We start from the raw sequence: 23,274 nt of genomic DNA, 5'->3' as shown, positions 1-23,274 counted from the left end.
TTAGAAACTGAAAAAGGCAAGGAATGAATTCTCACCTTGAGACTCCAGAAACAAAGCTACACTTCAGACTTATTTCAGAATTCTGGCCTCCAGAACTGAAAGATTAAAATTTTCTGTCATTTTAAGCCACTCGATGTGTAATAATCTATCACAGAAGCAACAGGAAACTAAGACACTGCTTGGTGGCCTCAGCTTGCATGCTGAATTGTACAATTGTAGATTGCTTTTGAGGTTCTTCTCTCCCACCTACTAACTCCTGAGGATATCAGTGCTCACAATCCATGTCATCATCTGAGTCTTCATCTGATCCTTTCTTTAGTATAGTTCTCAGTTTCACCTATGGTTTACCTGCTGTGTCACTTTCCATCACACTCTGCAGTTTGGTGTACAACCATGTGTTTCCTTCTGCTACCACCTCTACATTAGCTTTTGATCTGCTGCAAGACCCCTTATCATTGTAGCCTAAGTGTTGGTACACAAATTTTCTCACAGTGTTATAGTGTTTATCAATAGTCATCTGAAGACACAGTAGAAAAGAAGAACATTCAAAGATACTTTTTAAGTGGTTACTATATATGATTGCTCTCAAATTACAGAATTACATGCCGATTTTACTGGTTTCCCTTGGGGTATGTTCTTGCTGTACTATAAGGCTTCCTCCCTGCCTAGCTCATAGCCCACATCCAAGTGGCAGAATCCAGCCATCACCATTAAGCATGCTCCTGAATATACAGACTCCTTTGTCTCTCATCCTAACTCAGAGAGATGGAAGTATTTTTGCTTGGCTCCACACTAAAAGCTCATCTTCCAAGTTTTAATTTTTGCCCCAAGAATTGCCTCTCTCCAGGAATGACTGACTGGACAATTTTCACAAACTTCAAGGAAACTCTCCCTATCTAATACTAGGGAAGCTTATCATATGTCCCCAAGAAGGTAGTTACATTGTAACTTAATAGTCCAATACTGATAAAATATATAAAGATACAGAGACAACATCAGAGCTACTTCTTTGAGTGATAACTTCCAAATTAAAGAAACAGTCAGTTCAGTTCAGTCACTCAGTCCTGTCCTACTCTTTGGGATCCCATGAATTGCAGCACGCCAGGTCTCCCTGTCCATCACCAACTCCTGGAGTTCACATCCATCGACTCAGTGATGCCATCCAGCCATCTCATCCTCTGTTGTCCCCTTCTCCTCCTGCCCCCAATCCCTCCCAGCATCAGAGTCTTTTCCAATGAGTCAACTCTTCACATGAGGTGGCCAAAGTACTGGAGTTTCAGCTTCAGCATCATTCTTTCCAAAGAAATCCCAGGGCTGATCTCCTTCAGAATGGACTGGTTGGATCTCCTTGCAGTCCAAGGGACTCTCAAGAGTCTTCTCCAACGCCACAGTTCAAAAGTATCAATTCTTTGGCGCTCAGCCTTCTTCACAGTCCAACTCTCACATCCATACATGACCACAGGAAAAACCATAACCTTGACTAGACGAACCTTTGCTGGCAAAGTAATGTCTCTGCTTTTGAATATGCTATCTAGGTTGGTCATTACTTTCCTTCCAAGGAGTAAGCGTCTTTTAATTTCATGGCTGCAGTCACCATCTGTAGTGATTTTGGAGCCCCCAAAATAGTCTGACACTGTTTCCACAGTTTCCCCATCTATTTCCCATGAAGTGATGGGACCGGATGCCATGATCTTTATTTTCTGAATGTTGAGCTTTAAGCCAACCTTTTCACTCTTCTCTTTCACCTTCATCAAAAGGCTTTTTAGTTCCTCTTCACTTTCTTCCATAAGGGTGGTGTCATCTGCATATCTGAGGTTATTGATATTTCTCCCGGCAATCTTGATTCCAGCTTGTGTTTCTTCCAGTCCGGCATTTCTCATGATGTACTCTGCATACAAGTTAAATAAGCAGGGTGACAATATACAGCCTTGATGTACTCCTTTTCCTATTTGGAACCAGTATGTTCTTCCATGTCCAGTTCTAACTGTTGCTTCCTGACCTGCATACAGATTTCTCAAGAGGGAGGTCAGGTGGTCTGCCTCTTGACCTGCCTCAGGTCAGGCAGGTCAGGTAGTCCCATCTTTTTCAGAATTTTCCACAGTTTATTGTGATTCACAGTCAAAGGCTTTGGCATAGTCAATAAAGCAGAAATAGATGTTTTTCGGAACTCTCTTGCTTTTTCCATGATCCAGCGGATGTTGGCAATTTTATCTCTGGTTCCTCTGCCTTTTCTAAAACCAGCTTGAACATCTAGAATTTCACGGTTCACATATTACTGAAGCCTGGCTTGGAGAATTTTGAGCATTACTTTATTAGCATGTGAGATGAGTGCAATTGTGCGGTAGTTTGAGCATTCTTTGGCATTGCATTTCTTTGGGATTGGAATGAAAACTGACCTGTTCCAGTCCTGTGGCCACTGCTGAGTTTTCCAAATTTGCTGGTATATTGAGTGCAGCACTTTCACAGCATCATCTTTTAGGATTTGAAATAGCTCAAAGAATAACTCCTATAATTTTTGATGCTTCTCAAAATCTGAGTAACATTTCACATAGATCAGCAACAGTGTGCTAAAGTTGAGCTTCTCTAAGCCCAGTTGGGCCACAGTTTATTAAATATATCCACTTCTGACTATTTATGATTATAGTCTGCCTCTATTTGCATAAGCTAGTTATCTATTTTGATGGATAACCTTGAGACATAATTGATATAAAATAAACTTCACATGTTTAAAGTGCACAATTTGACAACTTTTGACATATGTATGTATCCATAAGCCATCAATGCAATTAAGATATTGAATATATCCATTACTTTTAAAAAGCTTCCTTTTACTCCTTTGTAACACCTCCCTCCTGTCCCTCTTCATTCCCCTGTCTCCCTTCCCAGATAATCACTATGATTCTTGAGTTAAATATGGCATGGAGACCAGAAACACATAGTGAGATTGTGAACCTATTTTGCCTGAATATAAGTTGACCAAGAGAGCAGTAGGGAAGAGAGATGGATCTGCTTTGTCTTCTAATGTATAGAGGATCTGCCTCAGGGAAATGTGCCGTGATGGATGTCAAATTCTCAAAAAATTTTATCAACCAGATGAGTCATTCCTTTTTCAGTGGGGCTGAGTAAAAGAGAAGGTGGAAAAATAATCCAAAGAATTTCAATGTTGTTCTCTTCTAGGGAATGGAAGAGTCCCTTCCTTTCTTTGGGAAAACTGGAACTGACTCTCACACTTGGACTCAGCCAAGACTTTCTATTGTATGTGTAACATACTTTGTGCTGAATTTGTAGTAGAGAATTGTAAAGTAGGAAAAAGACAAAGACAGATATAGCGGAGAGAGATTCTTTGTAGTTATTAAGACTTGGGTACAAGTGTAAGATGGACAGCCGGTAAGAAGCTGCTCTGTAGTACAGGGAGTCCAGTCTTGGACTCTGTGACAACCTGGAGGGATGGCTTGGGGGGCCCCAGAGGGAGGGGATGTACAGACAATTATGGGACAATTATGGGGGATTCATGTTGTTTTACAGCAAAAACCAACACAATATTGTAAAAAGTTAAAAAAATTAAAAATATGAAAAAAAAGGATAAGAATAAATATTTTCTAGCTTCATAGTGTTTTTTAAACTTCTTTTGTTAGTTTCATGGGCTAAAAAATAAACACAAGTAAAGAGTGAAGACAGATATTTTAAAATTAATACACTCTTTTCCTGAGTTATTTTGTGGATTAAGATGAAAAATTTCTTAGAAAACATGGGTTGAGCCTAGAAGTAACTCAAGAAAATATTGTTTTTTTTCCTTCTAGAAAATGCTAACACGGAAACTAAATTTTGAGTGACTTTGAATTCACTATTGTCTTCCAAGTGCCAAGAACTGAGTTGGCACTTAGCAGGCACTCACATTCTTTCATTAGAAATGCCTTAGAGGAAATTCTTTGGCAGTTCAGTGGTTGGGACTTTCATTTCCAAGGGCCCAGGTTCAATCCCTGCTCAGGGAACTAGGAACTAGGATTCCAAAAGCTGTGCGATGCAGCAATAAAAAACAAACAAACAAACAAAAACACCTTTCATTATTCAATTTCCAGTGATCTTTTCTTTCTCCCAATTCTAGATAAGTTAAGTTCTAAACTGCATAATCTACCATTACATTTCAATATGCCTTAAATTTTTTCTTGTGGCCTCTACCTCCTCAAGATGACAAGATGATCTATTTTATTTTCTAGAGTGAAGGGAGATGGTCTGTCACAGAATCTGAATCTGAAATGCTTAGCTCTGATCTCTACACTGTCAGTTAGTAGTTGTGAGACCTTGGACAAATAACCACTCTAGGGCTTTGTATTATCATCTGTAAAATGTAGGTAATAACAGTATTTCCCTCATATATATGATTAAATAAGATTATTCATGGAAGGGATTTGGCAATGCCTACCACATAGCAAACAATTGATACATACATGTTACTAGTTTTAGTTAAATACTATTCTATGAATTGATGTTTTTTGGGTTTTTAATCAAAAGGACTTGGTGGCAGAGAACTGATTAAATATTCCTTGATAGGGCTGAAGGTGAATATACAGACTGAAAAAAGAAAAGTATTATTTTACTGGCATTGCCTTTTAAGGCAAAATGTAGAAGGTAATATAGTTTATAAGCGTCTTGAAAACAAGGGTTATGAATTTTTAGTAACAAAACTCCAACGACTTGCCAGTGTGCTTGACTCATATCTGGTATTCAGTTAATAATTGCATAATTTATTAGTAAACAAATGGGTGCGCTGTATTCAGTCCCTCAGTGCTCAGTCCTGTCTGACTCTTTGCAACCCCATGTACCCTACCAGGCTCCTCTGTCCATTGAATTTTCTAGGCAAGAATACTAGAGTGGGTTACCATTTCCTACTCCACCGGATCCTCCCCACCCAGGGATCCAACCCGAGTCTCTCACTTCTCCTGCATTGGCAGGATTCTTTACCACTGCCACCTTGAAAGCCCAGCTAATAAATGAATCCTGGTATAAAAATCCAGGCACTGTTCTGCTTCCAGAGAGAGCTCTCCTGCTGGCAAGCAGATTCTACTCCCAAGTGCAGAAGGTAGGTCACTGTCTATGGTTTCAAAAGCTACCTGGGTGGAATCTGTTCATCTTTAGCAAACAAACAGCTTTCTCTCTCTCTTCAAAACTCTCTTTTGGGCGGAGCTTCCTCCCTCTCCCATGTATCCTAAAATGACTGACTAGTTCTCACTATCTCGATTCTTTTAATATTTCGAGATCTCAGTGTCTTTCCTGCTGAACCTCTAAGCTCTCTGCATAAGAATCCTGGATTTCCGTCATCTGGGCCTAGATTTTTAATATGCTGACCACCTGGAGACCCTGGCCTTCATCTCAGAAAACAGATAGCTCAGTCACACGTCTGTCTTAAAAAGCAGTCGTCTGCTTGTGGTTCTTTTTTCGAATCCCTGAAGGCAGCAGAACTAAGCAGCTGTGGCTCCCAAAGTCTGCCAGGCTTTGGGAAAGCTCATGCTATTCGCACTGCTCACTCTCCCTGCCCTCCACCCCAACCCCGCACCGGACAGCCAAAGGCTGTCTGCAAAAAGGCGGCTGCACTTCTTCCCGAACAGTAAGTTCAAGAATCCTGGGAACGCTGCACTGAAACTCCTTTGGTTCCAGTCCCGCACTCTCACAAGCCACACTGCCTGGAAGACTCACTAACTTTACTGTGCAGATGAATGGTAACCATTTCCCTTCTTCTCCATCCTTTATGCAGTTATTAGACCGAACCCCAAATCTCACACTGAAATGGTTTCTAAACCCCCCAAAATAAAAAGTACAAACAACAACAACAACCCTTGTGGGTTACGTGTCTTTGTTGTGTGTCCATCCGCGCTCGTGAAAAATTTCCAAACGTCATAATTTGCAATCTGAACAAGAACTCAGAGCAATCCGAGATCATTTCAGGGATTTCCCCTTCACGGTCCTTTTCTTCAGCACTCCCAAAGTGGTGAGTCTGGGGTTTTCTCAGACCTCTATAGCAGCTATAGAGGCAATACAACTCTGCGATTTTTTTTTTTTTTTCCTTTCGTTGCCAGCCTTCTCAAGGAAACAGTTCCGAGCCCAGGGTCTCCTTCCGACTCCTTTGCATCTACACCGCGAGCTGTTGACCGGAAGCAAGCCCTTTCCTGGTCGCGGAGGGGACCTTCTGCGGAACAGCGTGAGGCTCCGGCCACAGCCTCCGCCTGGGTGGCTGTTGGCGCTCCGGCCGCCCCCACCTTCCCCGAGGCCTTAGAGGAGCCGAGCTCTAGGCTTGTGTGTGTGCGCGCTCGCGCGGTTGGTGCGGGAAAATCTGAAGAAGCTGCTGAGTATTGCTGGCAGTGATCTGAAGCCCAGCAAAAACCTGTAAAGCACTTGAGCTTTCCGAAAGAAAAACAGAATAAACGAAAGAAAAGAAGCGAAGCCCGTTCTCCTAGAGCCCGGGTTTCCAATAGGCCTGGATCTTCCTGGAGCTAGGCAGAAGCGTGTTTGGCAGTGGCCACTGCTCGCACCCGGGCTTGGAAAGACGGGTTTTCCCCGTTTCAGGAGGATGGAGGTGAGGGACTTGCAGGACCTGGTCTAGAAGCCTGCAGAGAGAACTCTGGGGTAAGTACTGTTCTGGCACCGGAGCGGAAAGGGGGCAGGAGGAGGGGGCAGGAGAGGGACAGGAGAGAGGGAACGGAATGAATTATGCAAAGAAAAAAAAAAAAATCCCCAATACTCCACAGCGGAGGGAGCGCAGCGCAGCACTCGCAAGATGAGTCCGCCCGGGTCTCCCGCTCCTAACCCGCTGGCGCAAAGTTCTTTTTAAGGAGAGGGAAAATCTCCCCAAATCCTGTAGTGACAGCAGCCGCCAGGGCGGGGCAGAGTGAGGGGCTGCGGCTCGGCGCTGGGCCTGAGCGGCCGTGCTGCCCCGAAGCCCGACGTCCCGCTTCCTGTCCTCATGGCCGCGTTAGGCCTCGCCTCCCCGCCGCGCCCTCCTGCCTCCGCCCCGAGCGGCGGGCGGCCGGGTTGACGCTGGGCCCGGGCTCGGCGAGACTGCTCACCTGGCCGAGCCCCTCTCCCGCCTCCCCGCCCCCGCCTCCCTTCGGAATCGGGAGGCGCCGGGATCTGTAGACGAGGAAATAACGACCCCTGCAGTTGCATTGCGGAAAATCGCCGCGGCGGCGGCAGCGGCGGCACTAGTCGCGGACCATGGAAGCGAGGGAACTGGAGGTTCTGGGGAGACCAGAAAAATAGGAGAGGGACAGCAGGCGCGCGCGCCGTGGGAAGCCCGTGAGCTCGCGAGGCCAGCGGGGAGCCGACCCCGCACGGCCCCTGCTCCACGCCCTGGAGTGTCGCTCGAGCCGGGCTCCGAGGCGGCAGGCTGCGCGCAGACTGGGGCGGCAGGAAGGGTCTGCGGAGGCGGCAGGAGGACGGCAGTCTCGGGCAGTAACCCCTGCCTCTCTTTCTGTCTCTCTGTATGCTGTGTCTGCGTCCCTCTGGCACCCGGGAGCAGGAGGAGAACGGCGCGGCGCGGAGCAGCCACCCTCTGACCATGCCCCGGTGAGGGGGGCGGACTTCGAGGGCAACTCGTCGCGGACTGCCGAGGCTTAGCCTGCAAACTGCGAGCGGCCAGGGACCTAAAACTGCACGGCCCGGCCCGGCGGGGGGCTATCGTCTATGTCTTCTTGGGGAGCCAGGCGGATCGCGGTCTCGTTTTTGCAGGAAGAGCCCAGAGCTGGTGCGTTCGGGTGGCTGCTGCCGCCACTGCTAGTGCTATTTCCACCGCCTGTGCAAGGAGCAGAGACCGGTGAGCAAGGAGACCTCCTGGGCAGCGAGGCATCGGTCATGTGTCAGCACGTCTGGGGCGCACGTCCGTCGAGCCCGAGGGGAAATTTGCTGGAACAGTTCAAACTGCGATATTGATCTTGGGGTGACTGTCCCCGGCCGACTATCCGGTGGAAGTGCGAGTGTGCACTCGCTAGGAAGTGTGCGTGTGTGCATGTGTGTGTTCCTTGTGGGGCTTCCCCTTCCCCCCCTGTTTTCACGTCGAGTGATGCACTTGGAATGAGAATCAGAGGATGGAAATAGTCTGGGAGGTGCTTTTTCTTCTTCAAGCCAATTTCATCGTCTGCATATCAGGTATGGGACGTGTGCTGGAGTCACGGGCGGGTCCGGGTTATGTTGTGGTCTTTGGAATGTATGGGGTTTTATTGTGTGTAGCCTTGCGGCGTGGGACGGAAGAGGGATGGTGGCAGAGACCCTTTCAGCTTTGTGGGTTTGCTGCCTTAAGAATTAAAAAGCTTCTAAACCCAGGTGTGTGTGTGTGTGTGTGTGTGTGTGTGTGTGTGTGTGTTGGAGGTAATATCTGTATGGAGTTCAGCTTTGTGGGTTTGCTGCCTTAAGAATTAAAAAGCTTCTAAACCCAGGGGGGTGGGTGTGGGGGTGTGTGTGTGTGTGTGTGTGTGTTGGAGGTAATATCTGTATGGAGTCCTGGAACATTGTAGGGGTGGAGAGATAAGAAAGAAGAGACAAACTGGTGTTGATTTTCAACTGTTCTCCTGGTTGAGAACTGTGACAAGGAAATCTGAGCCTTGGCAACCCCTGCTGCCTTCTTCTGGCTTTCAAAGTTCCCAAACTAGATGGTTCCTGGTTGTAAAAATAGATGCAGAGCCCTGCCCTAATATCTATGCACTTGCAGGAGACTGCAGGAGGGTATGGGGACTGGAGAGTACCAGCAGGGACCAAAGGGATGTAGATATACTCCATGCCTTCCCCAAATACATCAGAACCACCCCCCAAAAAAGCAAAATCTATCTGGAACAACACAGTATCATAAATACCCCTTTAAATCATGATCTTTCCTAATTTTCAGGGGTAAGGATGTACTTAATGGCTCAGACTTACAGACTTCAGGCTACTGGTGCCAGTGTGTGGATTTAGGAGCATGTGGGAAGCCAGGATATTGAAATGAATAAGGCAGAGTTTGTGTGTGTGTGTGTTAGGAAGGGTTTTGATTTCCAAATAGTGTTCTTGTCAGTGCAGGAAGTTGAGGGTATGTAGTAGAGATACCAGAAAAAGCTCCAGGCTAAGCAATATTTCTACGTTCAGTTCAGTGCCTCCTCCCACTGACAGTGTCCACACCATTTCTTTCACATTTATCATTTAAACACCTAGGGTAAAGCCTGTTTGCAGTACTCCCCTCTGCCTGCATCCCTCTGCAGAATTGGGGACTCAGCCAACTTCCCATGAAGTCAACAGAAGAGAACAGAAACCTTACCTTTGTGAGCAGGCCTATTTGAGCAGGATTAGGATGGAGGGACATGTTTCCTCTTTGTTTAGCTGAGCCAGTCCCCACCCTTTAAACCAGACCTGATTCTGGATGTTAAAAAACCCTTGTCTGCCATTATTCTGGATCCAGTTCCTAATATCATTATTCAGGACAGGAATGAGGGATCTTTTATTTTAAATCATTCTGTTTGAGGCTTGGCTACCGTTGTTAGAAATTTGCCTCTATAAACTTTAGAGATATGTTGTATACCTAGAAGACAAAAGTGCCCTGGGGTCACTCCCAATCCTCTACTCTTTTATACATCCTACATGTATGAGAAAAAAAAAATCCCAGGTGACCTGTAAAGGTTTATATCAGTCATATGTCCAGGGATAGACTAGGTGGCGTCTTACAAGGCCACATTTTACATCTTTCTCTTCCACATCTCTTTGAAGTTTTCTCTCTTTTCTCCATGTTATTTCACTAGTTATAAAATAGCCTTTTCCTGCCTCTTTCCTCACATCATAAATGATTTTCAAATCAGACAAACTGAGTTCCTTTAAGATTTACAAAAGGTTAACATTAATGCTCTGGACCTCCCCATCTTTTGTCCCTAACCTCTACTCTGCATTTGGGTGGGCCAGCACAGAGGAGAACCAGCTGAGAACGAGTCCAGTCTGTTCTTAGCTTCCAAAAGAGGCATAGTGAAATGTTTGTCACAGCTATACTAGATTTGCTGTATCAGCAGCTAAATTATATAAATAGAAGCTATTTCCAACCCAGGATAGTTGCTGTGTAGTATGTGGCCTTTCACATGTATTTATTAAATTATCATTGTTACGTAACGAGAAAATAAAAGTATAAGCAAAATTGCTAACTATTAGGTTAGCATTTCTAAGGCTAACTGGAATGCCTTGTTATGATCAGCATTAGTTTACTTTTTATGAAGACATTTAGGCAGAGATAGAACATTATGGACTCATTATTTACACACTCATAAACTTAACTTTAAAAGATCATTCTTTCTCTAAAATCAAGGTGGCCTCCTCCCTCTATAAGAAGAACAGAGACGCTCTTCGGTGATGTCCATGTATGTCACAATTCTCATTAATAATTTATGACTCATATTTGCCACAGTTTGGGAGACTTTGTTTCCCATCTGGCAGCCCTAAGAGGAATGCAATGCACTAAGGTTAAATAATTGGCTCAGGGAGGGTTTAGTGGGCTTATCATTTCTGTTTCTGTGATTTGCAGTCTTAATTTAATCATGAATGAGCTTTACCGAAAGGAATGTAAGCGTGTATTCATAGAACCTACTAAATCTTAAATTTGAAAACAGTTTTTTAAAAAGCACCTCTCTACCATCTTTGGATCAATTGCCCTGCTAGTAAATGGGTACTATTTGTTACTGAGTTACTAGGAGTCTATGTTTGTTGCATTTGTAGGGTTGGCTTCCTTACTGAGCAATACCAGAGTAGAAGAGGCCAGCAAAAGTCTGCAGTGTAAACATTCTGCAAAAGGGAAATTTTGGAAGTAAGTTTGGCCTATAGAAAGTATATTGACTGAATTTCAGTTGGCTTTCAGGAAGGCTCTGGAATTTTGTAACTTAGTGTTTCCTTTACCAAAGGTTCCTACCCTCAGGGGTTTCCCTGGTGGCTCAGAGGATAAAGAAAATGCCTGTAATGCAGGAGGGTTTGATCCATCCCCGGGTGGAGAAGATCCCCTGGAGAAGGGAACGGCTACCCAAATGAGTTATTCTTGCTTGAAGAATTCCATGGACAGAGAACCTTGGCAAGCTAACATCCATGGGGTCACAAAGAGTCAGACCTGACTGGGTGGCTAACACTTCCTTTTTCCTACCCTCATCCTACCCCACTGCCTAAATTAAAAGTACACCCAAAGGAATTTTCTCCCTGGGTCTATGTGTCTGTATTGTTTAAAATACAGACACCTGGGCTTGTATGTTTCATGGCTTTGTATTAATCATTTTGTTACAATGAAACTGAGTAAATTGAAAGTGAGTAAATTGGCTGAGGGGTCTGCTAGCTAGCTTAACCAGCTTTAGTTAGCTGCTGGGGACCATAGCATGTGTGCCTTCCATTTGAGAAAATTTGGTTACTTCAGGACAGCATAGCTAGTCTGTGAGGAAATGTCATGATCTGGGAGTTCTTGGGTCTGTATGTTTGGCTGACATCTCATTTTACTGAAAATGTCAGGCGGCCAAGATTTGTGGAGATGAGAGAGAAAGAGAGAGAGAGAGAGAATATTTCCTCTTGCTAGCAAGAACACTATTTCCTTCTTACAAATGCAGCTCAGATCAGCAAGAATGAATACTTAGCAGCACCAGGAGAGAATTTTCTGGTCCAAAGAGAGCTGTCTGATTTAATTTGTATTGAACATCCTACTTTTCTATATATAACTGTATATAACTTTAGTTCCTTGTCAGTTTATTCATAATAACTGCAATAGTAATTAGAATTATGTGATACTTTCACATGTATTATGCAATATTGCACATATTTTAACTCATCTAGTATCAAAATGTGTAGGGTGATTTTATAAATGAGGCAACCAAAGCCCACAAAAGTTCAGCTTGAAGGATTCACACTCAGTTCTGAGTCAAAATTCAGTATATCATTCATGTTTTGGTATAAGATTTCTTTTAAAGTTTTCGTTATTTTTTTATTTTGATATCTCCAATTGAATGAGTAAATTGTGTTAAATGGAGATAAGGCTTAGAGAGTTTCGAACTGGAATTTTAGGGCGATTGCAGTCCAGATCTGGAATTAAAATAGTGTTTGCGTTGTATGTGACTCTGTCATTCAAACAGAGTGACAAACTGTTGCCCATTTGCCTCCAGTGTTTCACGATCAGCAATACCTGAAAGAAATGATATTTCATACATTTTCTCCTAATCTGAAAGTTAAATGGTTTCGCATCAATGGCTTACATGTAGAAAGGGATAGTAGTATACTTCTTTCTACATGTATATAGTAGTATATACTTTCTACATGATATATCTACATATCCCATGTTTGTCATATAGATTAAATAAGATAATATGGTCAGTGATTTTCACTTAGCACAGTGTCTTAGACATATTGTTTGCAATAATATAATTTTGCCTGCAAAATTTGCATGGGTTTGTGAGGAATAAATAGAATATTTGCCTTCATTCCATAACTGGTTGTTTAAAAGCAAGCAAGCAAACAAACAAAAACTCCAAAAGCAAACATTAGCTAGTGCATTTTGTAATATTGAGTACAAATCCTACTTTCAGTGAGGTGTTGGCTTGAAATGTCTCTTAATTTTCTTTCTCATATAAATGAAACTGGTAACATTGGGCTTTGGTACATAGTTATGAGTGTGACCCACTTTATCCATGTGAGCCCAATATTGAGATGAGGCTTGGAAATCACTGGGAGCAATGTAGTGCTTATTCCCAGGGGAGCAGCAGCATTTTTCTTTTTTTTGCTTGTAAATTATAACTCAATATAGACTCAATTTTAAAGTGCTTCCAAAATGGCAAACTGTATATGCTGTCAGTATGATTTGTAATAGAAAATCCCATCAAATATGAAAAAGATAAAGAATAAAGAATCGGATGACCTTCTTGGCGATACGTTTTCTTTAAATTCAGTTTCCCATTGTGATGTCTTATAGTGACAGATACCATAAATGGCAGATACAATAGATATGACTCTCTTGGCAGTGACATGAGAGATTTCCTAAGTAATACATCCTTGGTGTGTTGGGGGAGGGTGAAGAATTGTCAATGTCAAAAAACATTTTTTGGGTGGGGAGAGGGAGTTTTATTGCCATCCTAGACAGTATGTATTTGAGCCTGAGGTGTAGGTCAGGAAGAGATCTAGGCCCATACATGTATATGGTAGCAGGCCATTTTATAAAGAATATGGGAGTTTGAAGACCCACCCTGCAATCAAACTCTGCCTTAGTTACCTATATGACTTTGGGCAATTCTCTTAACCTCTTAGAGTCTCTGTTTCCTCATTTGTGAAATGAGAAGTTCTGTCTTGTTTGCCTATTTCAAAGAACTGTTGAGGGAAACATCAAAGAGTGATCTTGAATGTTCTTTGTGTTATACATATAGGTAAAGTATCTCTGTCTTTACCATATTATGCTTAAAATATAGTTATAAAAGTAGAGATATACACATATAATGTAGAGTGATATAAAAAATATGAGGAATACTTATGAAAGCAGTGTTGTAATGCACAAAATGTATTGTGATATAAAGCAGTATGAATAATGCCTAATTATTTGCTGGAGTATATAAATGCTGCCTATGTGAGAAGGCCAGGCTTGAAGGCAAAAGAGAATATTAAATAGGTGTTAGAGGTTTGGATAGAAAAGTTAGAGGGCACTATATCATCCAAAGGAGATGAATAGGAATGAGTAAGATACGCAGTGGAGGATGTCTCAATTGGAAAAAAAAGATTCACTTCAGGAGATACTCAAAAGTTGGGAGGAGTCCACTTTGGAAGCTGTTGAATTGAGAGAATATGGAGTGTTCTAATATATTTAATTTCTTGGTGATTTTTATTTTCTCTTTTGGATCTTTACATGGATTCAATGGATTGAACTCGGTTAAGATTTGGGGGAGAGAGAGGAAGGAGAGTAAGTAGTGCCAGAAAGGAATTAAGGGTGAGTCTTAAAGGAAGCCTAAGGGTTGACTTGGAAGACTTTTATTGATTGACCAGGAGTGTGATAGGGGAGGAATCCTCATAGGAAACATTAGCAAAGACAGGGTAATCAGATAAGACATGATGAATTCAGGGGACTGTGAAGACGTAAGTAGGGCAATAAGTAGACGGTGAAGTATGGTGGATGAGGCTGAGATAGAAGAGCATTTAGGAAATATGATTCTAGTAATAATAATACTTTACATATGATAGTAGTAGAAATCACCCTTGTGCCTCTCTGTGCAAGGAGAGCAACTTTAAAAGGAGGGTCCATCCTCAGGAAGCTAGATCTAGTTTATACCTTTCTCTTATTTAGGAATAGACAAGTCAGGGTTAAAGCTTTTGGGTTTAGTCCAGCCATGCTCTATTTTTACGAAATCACAAATTATTTTCCAGTATTGTCTCTAGTTCCAAGTAGCTTCTGAGAATCTTGATATCTCAGATTTAGACTACAGAATTTATCTCCTCACTTAGTTTGTATTCACGTAATTCTGCCCTAGGAAAAAGAGCCAGGATGCTATTGGCTAACCCTAGATTTTGCAGTGTGGCAATTTCATCTTATTCCCTTTGACAATTGAATCTTTCCTGTTACTTTTTTGTTTTCATCTTGTGTAATCTTAAGCAAGACTAAAAGACTTCTAGCATGTGAAGGTGGTGTGGGGAGCTGTGAATGTTAAGCAATGGTCTGGGATTGCCTTCATGATAAAAGCAAGATTGAGCTGGTAATGAGGTAGCCATTATTTGGGTTTGATTTTATTTGCATTAAGGTGCCTTCAGGATAGAAGTGGAAAGATCATCAGTGTTGTAAAGGAGACAGCCTACAAATGCCTTTTCCTCCTGATCTGGGAGAGGTGGGGTCTTTTTCATAGTAAATGGAGAATTAATCTTTAACTTCATCTAATACATCACGCCCAGAGGCTGAGGGGGCTGAGAATAGACAATGAAGCCTGTGACTTTCAGGTGAATTTTCCTGACCCAAATCCTGCTGGCTTCACAACACATTTGACAGGAATGCTACAGTTGGAATAAACATGTTAACTGAAGGATATGAATCAACATATTCCTCTTTTGCTGCTCCCTCTTCCTGCCATACACACAAGCAAGCTTTCAGCCTCAAGGCAAACAGTTTTAGTGGCAGACTTATTGAGTGAATACAGGGCATTCCTGCTCCATGATATTAGAATAATATAAATACCTCATAGGGTTCTTAAAAAGGACAAATACAGGTACATGTCTGTGGGAGGATTTTCTCCCACCCTGAAGAAATTTAATGTGCTGGTTCATTAATCTCACAAATGTTAATAAATGCTTCCTATGAGTGAGGCACTGGGCCAGACAAAAATATAGTAAGCTAAACAGCTTTTCTCTCATAGAATGTATATTTAGTGATGCATGTTTTCCCCTTTGCTCAACCTGGGGCTTGACATTTTAGTAGATACTCAATAATGAATGTTTGAATTGGTACATAAATGAATAACAAGGATTGACTTAGAATGACTTTCCTTGCTTCACAGACACTGGGGAACACAATGGAGATCTTGTATGGAGTTTAAGAGTGAGGGAAAATGAAGAAGTCATCTCTGTTAGCGGCCCTCTTGCTTCTTACTGTATGCAGTCAGAACTGGAACTTTTTCAGGGAGCAACTTATTGAATAGTTTTTTATTTCCTTCTCAGACTCAACTTTTATCTGCGTTAAAGACACCAGTGTTAGTTGGGGCACTTAACTGTTGTTTAAAATGTCTTTCTGCTCCTTTGTGTTCTGAGATTCCACTCTATAAGACTTGAACTAAGGATCCATGGGTACATTGTTGTTCTTCCTCCATGCTTTTCTGCCTCTGTAAAGTAAAGTGAAGGTCGCTCAGTTGTGTCCAGCTCTCTGAGACCCCATGGACCATACAGTCTATGGAATTCTCCAGGCCAGAATACTGGAGGGGGTAGATGTTCCCTTCTCCAGGGGATCTTTCCAACCCAGGGATTAAACCCAGGTCTCCTGGATTGCAGGCAGATTCTTTACTGATTGGGAAGCCCAACCCACTAAAGATAGCTAAAAATACGGTTGTTTTCTCACTTGGTTCCAGCTTAGAAGACGCCAGCACTTGAGAAGGCTCACTGTTAGCAATGAAGTAGAGTGCTTTAGGTGAAAAGCCTACCCATTCTTTAGTCTTCACGCAGATCAACACAGGAAACTGGTTTCTATGGTGTTTTCGATCTTCTGTCAGAAAACTTTACTTCCTCCGTTTCCTTTTGTAACAGAATTGTGGTGCCCAATGGTTCTTAACACTGTTAGGGAGCCAGGAGCCTAGAAATTGAAAGAACATGATGGATTTGCTGTTTTTGGCTGATCATTCTGCCTATGATCTCCTAGTTGCTCTTCATAACTATGAGGAAATGGTCAGTTGGATGGTTTGTTGTTTGTTTGCTTGTTAATTTGATTATAGAAAACATTGGAGGATATAGAAAAAAAAGGCTCCTACTGTTAATCTTGCAGTAGATATAATAAAATTATACTGAGAGTTAGAAACAGACATCTATGAATAATAAATGTCTGTTGTGTGGCCTGGGTATGAATAAAAATACGTCACTGTCTTTCTGTCTTGCAGTACCCAGTAATGATACCAGCTCTAAGTAACTCACATCTTACAGAATGAAATACGAAGTAGTAAGGTCATTATTTTGTGTTATGTCTAACAGGGTCCTTTCCCATTTTCCACTTGTTGAAGATGTTCTTGTGGTTTTAATCTGTGTCTTTGAAGTTCTGTGTCGTAGTGGCTAAATGAGTGCGTGCTTAGTCAGTCAGTCGTGTCCAACTCTTTGTGACCCCATTGACTGCAGCCTGCCAGGCTTCTCTGTCCATGGGAGTGCTGCAGGCAAGAATACTGGAGTGGGTTGCCAAGCCCTCCTCCAGTGGATCTTCCCAACCCAGGGATCGAACCCATGTATCCCGCTTTGCAGGCGGATTTTTTGCTATTTGAGCCACCAGGGAAGCCTAGCTAAATGAGCGTCCTTTGCAATTAAAATACTGCGTAAATTGGTGCAGCTTTTTTTTTCTTCCTCTTGCTGTTAGAACTGCTGAAATTAAGAGTCTGACTGAGCTAGGTAAAGTTTTTTAATGTGCCATATCTAAAGGTAAAATGTGTTGAACAATTTAAAAATGAGACTTTTATTTGTGCATTTGCTGTTTAGGTTAATTGTGTGTTCAAGTTGAAATGCTCCTTCTTGATCATTGCCCCTTACGAGCAAGGGACTGTATATGCAAGTGTTTTAGTGTTGCAATATGAATGATACTAGAAGTCATTGAGGTAATTTTAATGCTAAATATGACACAACAGTAGTATCCAACAAAGTTTACAAAAACAAACTGTTTCTTCATAGGCTAAATTTTTAATTTCCTAAAGTTTGCAGTTATAAATTTTTTCCTTTAAAGCTTTGTACTTAAAACACACACACACACACACACACAACTTTGCATTATATCTAAGTATTTCCCTGTGTTGCTATTCTAGTTGTGTTAGTTCAGGAAATTCAGGGTTTTGTGTTCAGTAAGCCCAACAATCTCAGAAACATAACATAGCAGAAGCTCACCTCCTGCTCATGTTAATTATCTAATTGGTGTGTGTGTGTGTGTGAGACAGAATGAGAGAGAGAGAGAGAGAGAGAGAAAGAGAGAGAGAATAGGGCTTTGGTGAGGGGGAAAAGATAAAAGAGAAGACATCCTGTTTGTGTAGTGACTTGGGAGTCTCAAGGCTGATAGTCTCTGCAATCTTCAAGACATGGCTTCCAGTGTTCCCAGCATCAACATTAATAATTGGAAAAAGAGTGAGGAGGAGGATCATGGGGGAGGTGTTTATGAGCCTGACAGAAAAACTGTATATCTCATGTCTGGTCAATCACATGACAATATCTTATTGCAAAAGAAACTAGAAATTGCAGGCTAGTCTGAGGTCCAGGAATAAAGAGAAATATTTGGTGAACAACTGGCTAACATTTGCCACTTTAACATTTATGATTTTCTTTGTAATAGTTTTGAAATAATTTAATCATCTAAAATAGCATTGTTTATATTTATCTTTTCCCCTATTTCTGAGGACCTATGTTGTTTCCAGTTTTAATATTCTGGGCATATGTTTTTATGTCTATAGATATTTATTTCTATTGAACTATTTCCTTAAATAATCACAGTATTGAGATTACTGGGTAAAAGAATACAAAGTTTTTTGTGATTTTACCATACAATAGGCAGAAGTTGGAAGAAGGAAGTTAGTTGCAAAGACTTTAATTGTTTCAGGCAAGGTTACCTTCCTTTGGAGGACAGCAGGAATCTACCTGGCAGGTTACCTCTTTAGTACTGACTAGGAAATTCCAGTGGAGAAGGAAATGGCAACCCACTCCAGTATTCTTGCTTGGAGAATCCCTTGGACAGAGGAGCCTGGCAGGCTACAGCCCATAGGGTCACAAAGAGTCAGACACGACTGAGCGACTGATCACACAGGAAATTCCAGAGTGACTGGTTAACATAATATTTCTAGGAGAGGCTGTAACTGGAGTTAGGTTAGGTATTAAGTCTTAATTTGGTGACACGAGCCTTAGCATAAATGACTCCATTTTGAGCCTCTTGTTTCTTTTTTGACAGGTGCTTTCGATAGTGGTCCATCTCCAGAAAGTTTTAAGCAAAAGCTGTGAATAGCCATGGCATTCAAGATGATATTTTTGCTTAATGTCAGATCAGACAGGAAACCAGGGTTAAGGACAAGCAGATATCTCGTCTGAGTCCAGAAATTTGAGTCTTCTTGAGTATTGTTCCTAGAGCATGTTTTAATAAATGATTGGTAAGAATGACTCAGTTGATTTTCAAAAAAGATTATTGGGATGGAAGTTAGAAGATGTTTTGGTTAGTATTTGTTTTTCCACTGTGTTGTGTTGTAAAAGAAGTAGTTTAATTGTCTGAATCCCAGTTTTCTCTTTTTAAACAAGGATATTGAACTGGGTAATTTCTAGGTCCCTTTCTAACTTGGAAATTTTTTACTGTTATGAAACTTTTAAGAAAATTATCAAAGTTTGCTGTTGATGCTAAATTTTTCTAGTTTTTGAAATGTCACGACAGCAAGATTAAATTATAGGAAGAATTTTGGAGGTTGTGGATAAGCAGAAAAGTGGGAAATGACTTTTGAGATGGGCAAGTGTAAGGATAACATATAATAAAAGACTAACCCAAACTATATTTGTAGAATGCTGACCTTGTACCTCTCTAGTAAGACCCTGAGAAAGAGTTAAGGGGTCGTCATTGACTGCTTCATAAAAGCATTTACTGAAAACCTTGGGGGAGGGTCTTATATATTAAAGTCTTTAGAATTTAATCTCAACTCTGCTGTTGCTCATTGTGTGACATTAAGAAATATCTTAAAATCTCTAACTGAGAGGGTAACAGGCAGGAAGGCCAGAGGTCCCCAAGCAGCAGGAGGAGATAAACTGTAAGTGGCAGATATTTTTTTTTTTTCTTTCTCTACACAAAATTAAAAGAGACTTATTTAACTGTGTTGACCACACCTGGTTCTGGCTTGAGTTAACCAATGAGTTTTTCTTAACGTTAATGAAACTGTGTATTTGCTTTGGAATTTGCCTTTCTTCAAAATGGTACCACCTAAGATTAACATTTTTCTTTTCTCAAACCTTGAACTGATAATGGCTCAACAAGCCAGTATTCTTGTCAATTGTTTTATTGCTGTGGGATAACACACCTTGTGCCATCCTATCTCAAAAGTGCATATTGTGGGAGAGGGGCCTGATGAAACTCCCTCAGCCTTGAGGTGTCTTACCTGATTAATAGCTTTCTAAGAGACGTAAAACACCTTGCTAAAAACTAGCAAGAAGGCGCTCTTTCTGTCCCCTTCTGATGTCTATATCAGAAGCTTTCCCTATCTCTATTATACTTTAATAAAACTTTGCTGCACAAAAAGCTCCAAGTGGTCAAGCCTTGTCTCTGACGCCGGATCGAAATCCTCTCCTCCAGAGGTCACGATTCCCAGCATAACACATGGCTCGCAGCAGCAACCTTTCATAACTAATCCTTAGTGTCCTTTTTTGTTAACGGGAGATAATAACAGCTGTCTTTGGAGTTAAGGGAGACAAATTTAAAATGCAGCATAGTGCTTGACATATGTACTTGATAAATGGTGGGTTTTGTATTGTTGTAGCTGAAGCTAAAAGAAGAAAGATATGTTGGGCAAAATTAGAAAGGAATTTGGCAATATCATGTAAAACATGAGGATTAAATGAGCCAATTCATGTGAAAGTGTTTAGCTCAATGCCTGGCCATAACACATATTCAGTTAAGGTTGGTTGAATCTGATTCTCTAGGGGAAGCTAGGATGTTTGGAGAATATTTTAGAGATTATAAGAGAGAAGACTATCATGACTTTTTCATAAAATTATCTTCAGAGATAATTTGCTGAGTCTGACCCTCATTTTTCTTTAATAATTACAAAAAATTAATGATGCATTTTCATTTTACAACTAGAGCTTAGACTTATCAAGGCCTCTAATATAAGCATATGGTCTTATGTGACACAGTAAATACTCAACCTTTACAACAATGAAATAAACAAAATCCTGATTCAGAAATGTGCTCATAGTTTTTATTTATATGTTTTTTCACCAGAGCAATAAAGATATGAGGCATTATGATCCAATCCATTTATGATAAAATATATAATATTTATATGTTCTAAAACTGTCACTCATTTGCTTTTACTAGAATCTCCTTGCTCTCTTTTCTTTTCATTATTTTGTCTTGCTAGCTTCTTCAGGCATTAATACACACATGGTAGCCTTAATACACACATGGTAGTTTTTTCAATAGATTTTCAACATGAAAAGATCATTTTGATTTATGTTTTGTATTCACATAAAAGAATGATTTTTATTTATCTATTTTTTTATTTTTTAATTAAATGCTAGACCATTTGTCAGATTGCATCATGGTTCCTTTTCAAATGTATCTGTCCTGAGAATTTAAGCAAAAGGCATAAAAGAAAAACCAAAAAGAAATAGGACAGATGACAAATGCTATAATGACGTTAAGTAAAAGCAAGCAAACTATGACCCAAGTGTGCCAGTCTCTACCGAGCTGGCTTTGGAGCATTTTTGAGTGTTTGGATTTTTTCTAGGATTTTTTTCCCAATCACTTTCGTAGAGGCTGGATTACAATTGAGAATGCAGAGATTAATGGCCTGTTTTGACTAATCCACTAAGCCTCTACACTTACTTCTATTAAGTTGATTGAATTTAGAGAAGCCAAAGATAGGCCCATACCAGCTACCCTGATATTAGATTCCAGTGAATTAATGGGTCTTAATAACTGTAAGTACATATAACCAAGATTCATGGCACCTTCATGTAGTCACTTTTGCATTAGAAAACTCAGTTATTTGTTTAGTAGAGTAGATCCCAATGTGTTATTTCATAATCTTTTTTTTTTAATAAGAGAACGTTTTTTACATGATTGAATTTAAAATAATTCAATTTTAATTAATTTAGAGAATGAGAAATGAAACAGATCACCTGAAATCACATAAATTGAATGCAACTGTTTTTAACAGTTTATTCCTCTTTAGGTTTTATTTAGAAGCATTTTTACTTATTTGAAATTGTATACTTGAGTAAAAAGTAAACTGTTATACTTGAATAAAAAGTCATGTGAGATAAATTTATTGTTTGTGTGCACTGAAGCAAGGTACACCTAAAATGTAGACAAAAACAATGTGGAAATAATTATGTAGTGAGATAGATAGATATGACATTGATTTAAAAATCACAAACTTTTGCTAAATTAGTGAGCTCAGATTGGATGAAATTTGAATAGAATTTCTTTATTTAATTATTTAATTTTTATTTATTTATTTTTAAATATAAATTTATTTTAATTGGAGGCTAATTACTTTAAATTTCTACATCTTTCATTTGAATCTGTTGCTTTTGGAAAAAATATTTAGTAGGAAGACAAAAAGATGAAGAAGGTAATACAGTATTGGGGATTTTGAGTAGGAGAAACATTCTGAAGAGACAGTTTAAAAATAAGATTTTAAAAATATTTTGTTTTAATACAACAATATGTTTAAATGCGCTGAGAAGCCATTTAGAAGAATAATTAAAAGCTTACAGACAGATAGACTTATATTTAAACCCATAGTCTGCTTCTAAGCTGGATGGCTTTGTGTAAATTAAATTCTTCTGCATCTCAATTTTCTAATCTGTAAAATTGGGATAAAAGTAACCACCTTTGTGACCTTTTCTAAGTACTAAGTGATATATGATAGTAAAGCACAATTTATTACTATCAGTTTATAATATATCATTGTTATGTTATCACATAACAATGGCTTAGTAAGTCTGACTCATTAGTAACATGACATTCATAATATGTAACATTCAGCCAGTCTCATTGTCTTTCTAAAGGAAGAGGATTCTTTGAGTTGCCTGCTTTGAAGGGAACCTTGTACTAAGAGCTCAGGGATCCTCAATACGTCCCATTAACTCTACAAAAGAGTTCACACTGTTAAAATTGGACGTGTGATACTCCATAAACCCTTTCCAACTTTGCTCCAGTCTGCTAGCTCACTATTCTGTGAATACATTTTATGCATACTTGCCCATGACTTTGTTCTTTGTTCTGTTTCTCTACCTGATTTTTACTCGCCTTAAACATACCCACCTCACAAGAAGTCTCCTTTTCTGTGAATGCTGTTGTGGTCAGTCCAGTTGGCAGTGGTCTCTTGGATCTCTACACTGCATCAGCTTTTATCGATTCTAGTGCTGCTTGTCACTAACTTTTCTTCCTCATCAGTTTCAAATGGAAAACTCATTGTGATCTAGTTTCATCTGGTCTGCTTATATATCCTATTCCTAATTCTAGTGATTGGCTGGGTTTTACTCTCTAATCTGTAATGATGGTTATGAGATTGTCTGTAGATATTCCAAGTAATATCTGTTGATCTAAGTTTTATTTTTTCTTTCCCAGCCTACCTAGTCCCAGTTCAGGACAGGGCTCATCAAACAGTAGCCAGTAGACCAAATCTGGCCCACCATCTAATTTTGTAAGCGAAGTTTTCTTGGAACATAACCATGCTCATTCATTTGTGCATTGTCTGTGGCTGCTTTTATACCATAGCCAGCAGAGTTGAGTAGTTGCAACAGAGTGCATTGCCTGAAATGCCTAAAATATTTACTATGTGGCCCTTTACAGAAAAAGTCTGCAACTTCTAATGCAAACAATTAAGGCTTTTCTTCAATGAAACAATTTTCCTCAAT

General features: G+C 40.4%; 1 protein-coding gene across 1 annotated transcript in view; it reads left to right on the top strand.

The window, feature by feature from the left end:
- Positions 1-7,024: 7,024 nt before the first annotated feature.
- CA10 (carbonic anhydrase 10) overlaps positions 7,025-23,274 on the top strand; it is an 843,529-nt gene continuing 827,279 nt past the window's right edge. Inside the window, exon 1 of the mRNA XM_061389988.1 lies at positions 7,025-8,139. Coding sequence (XP_061245972.1) covers positions 8,079-8,139 — 61 coding nt within the window. The 5' untranslated portion in view covers positions 7,025-8,078. The remainder of the gene's footprint in view (positions 8,140-23,274) is intronic.

The sequence above is a fragment of the Bos javanicus genome, chromosome 19, assembly GCF_032452875.1.
Source record: "Bos javanicus breed banteng chromosome 19, ARS-OSU_banteng_1.0, whole genome shotgun sequence".
Taxonomy (NCBI): domain Eukaryota; kingdom Metazoa; phylum Chordata; class Mammalia; order Artiodactyla; family Bovidae; genus Bos; species Bos javanicus.
The sequence above is the reverse complement of the archived record's forward strand: the minus strand, read 5'-3'. Positions and strand labels throughout refer to the sequence as shown.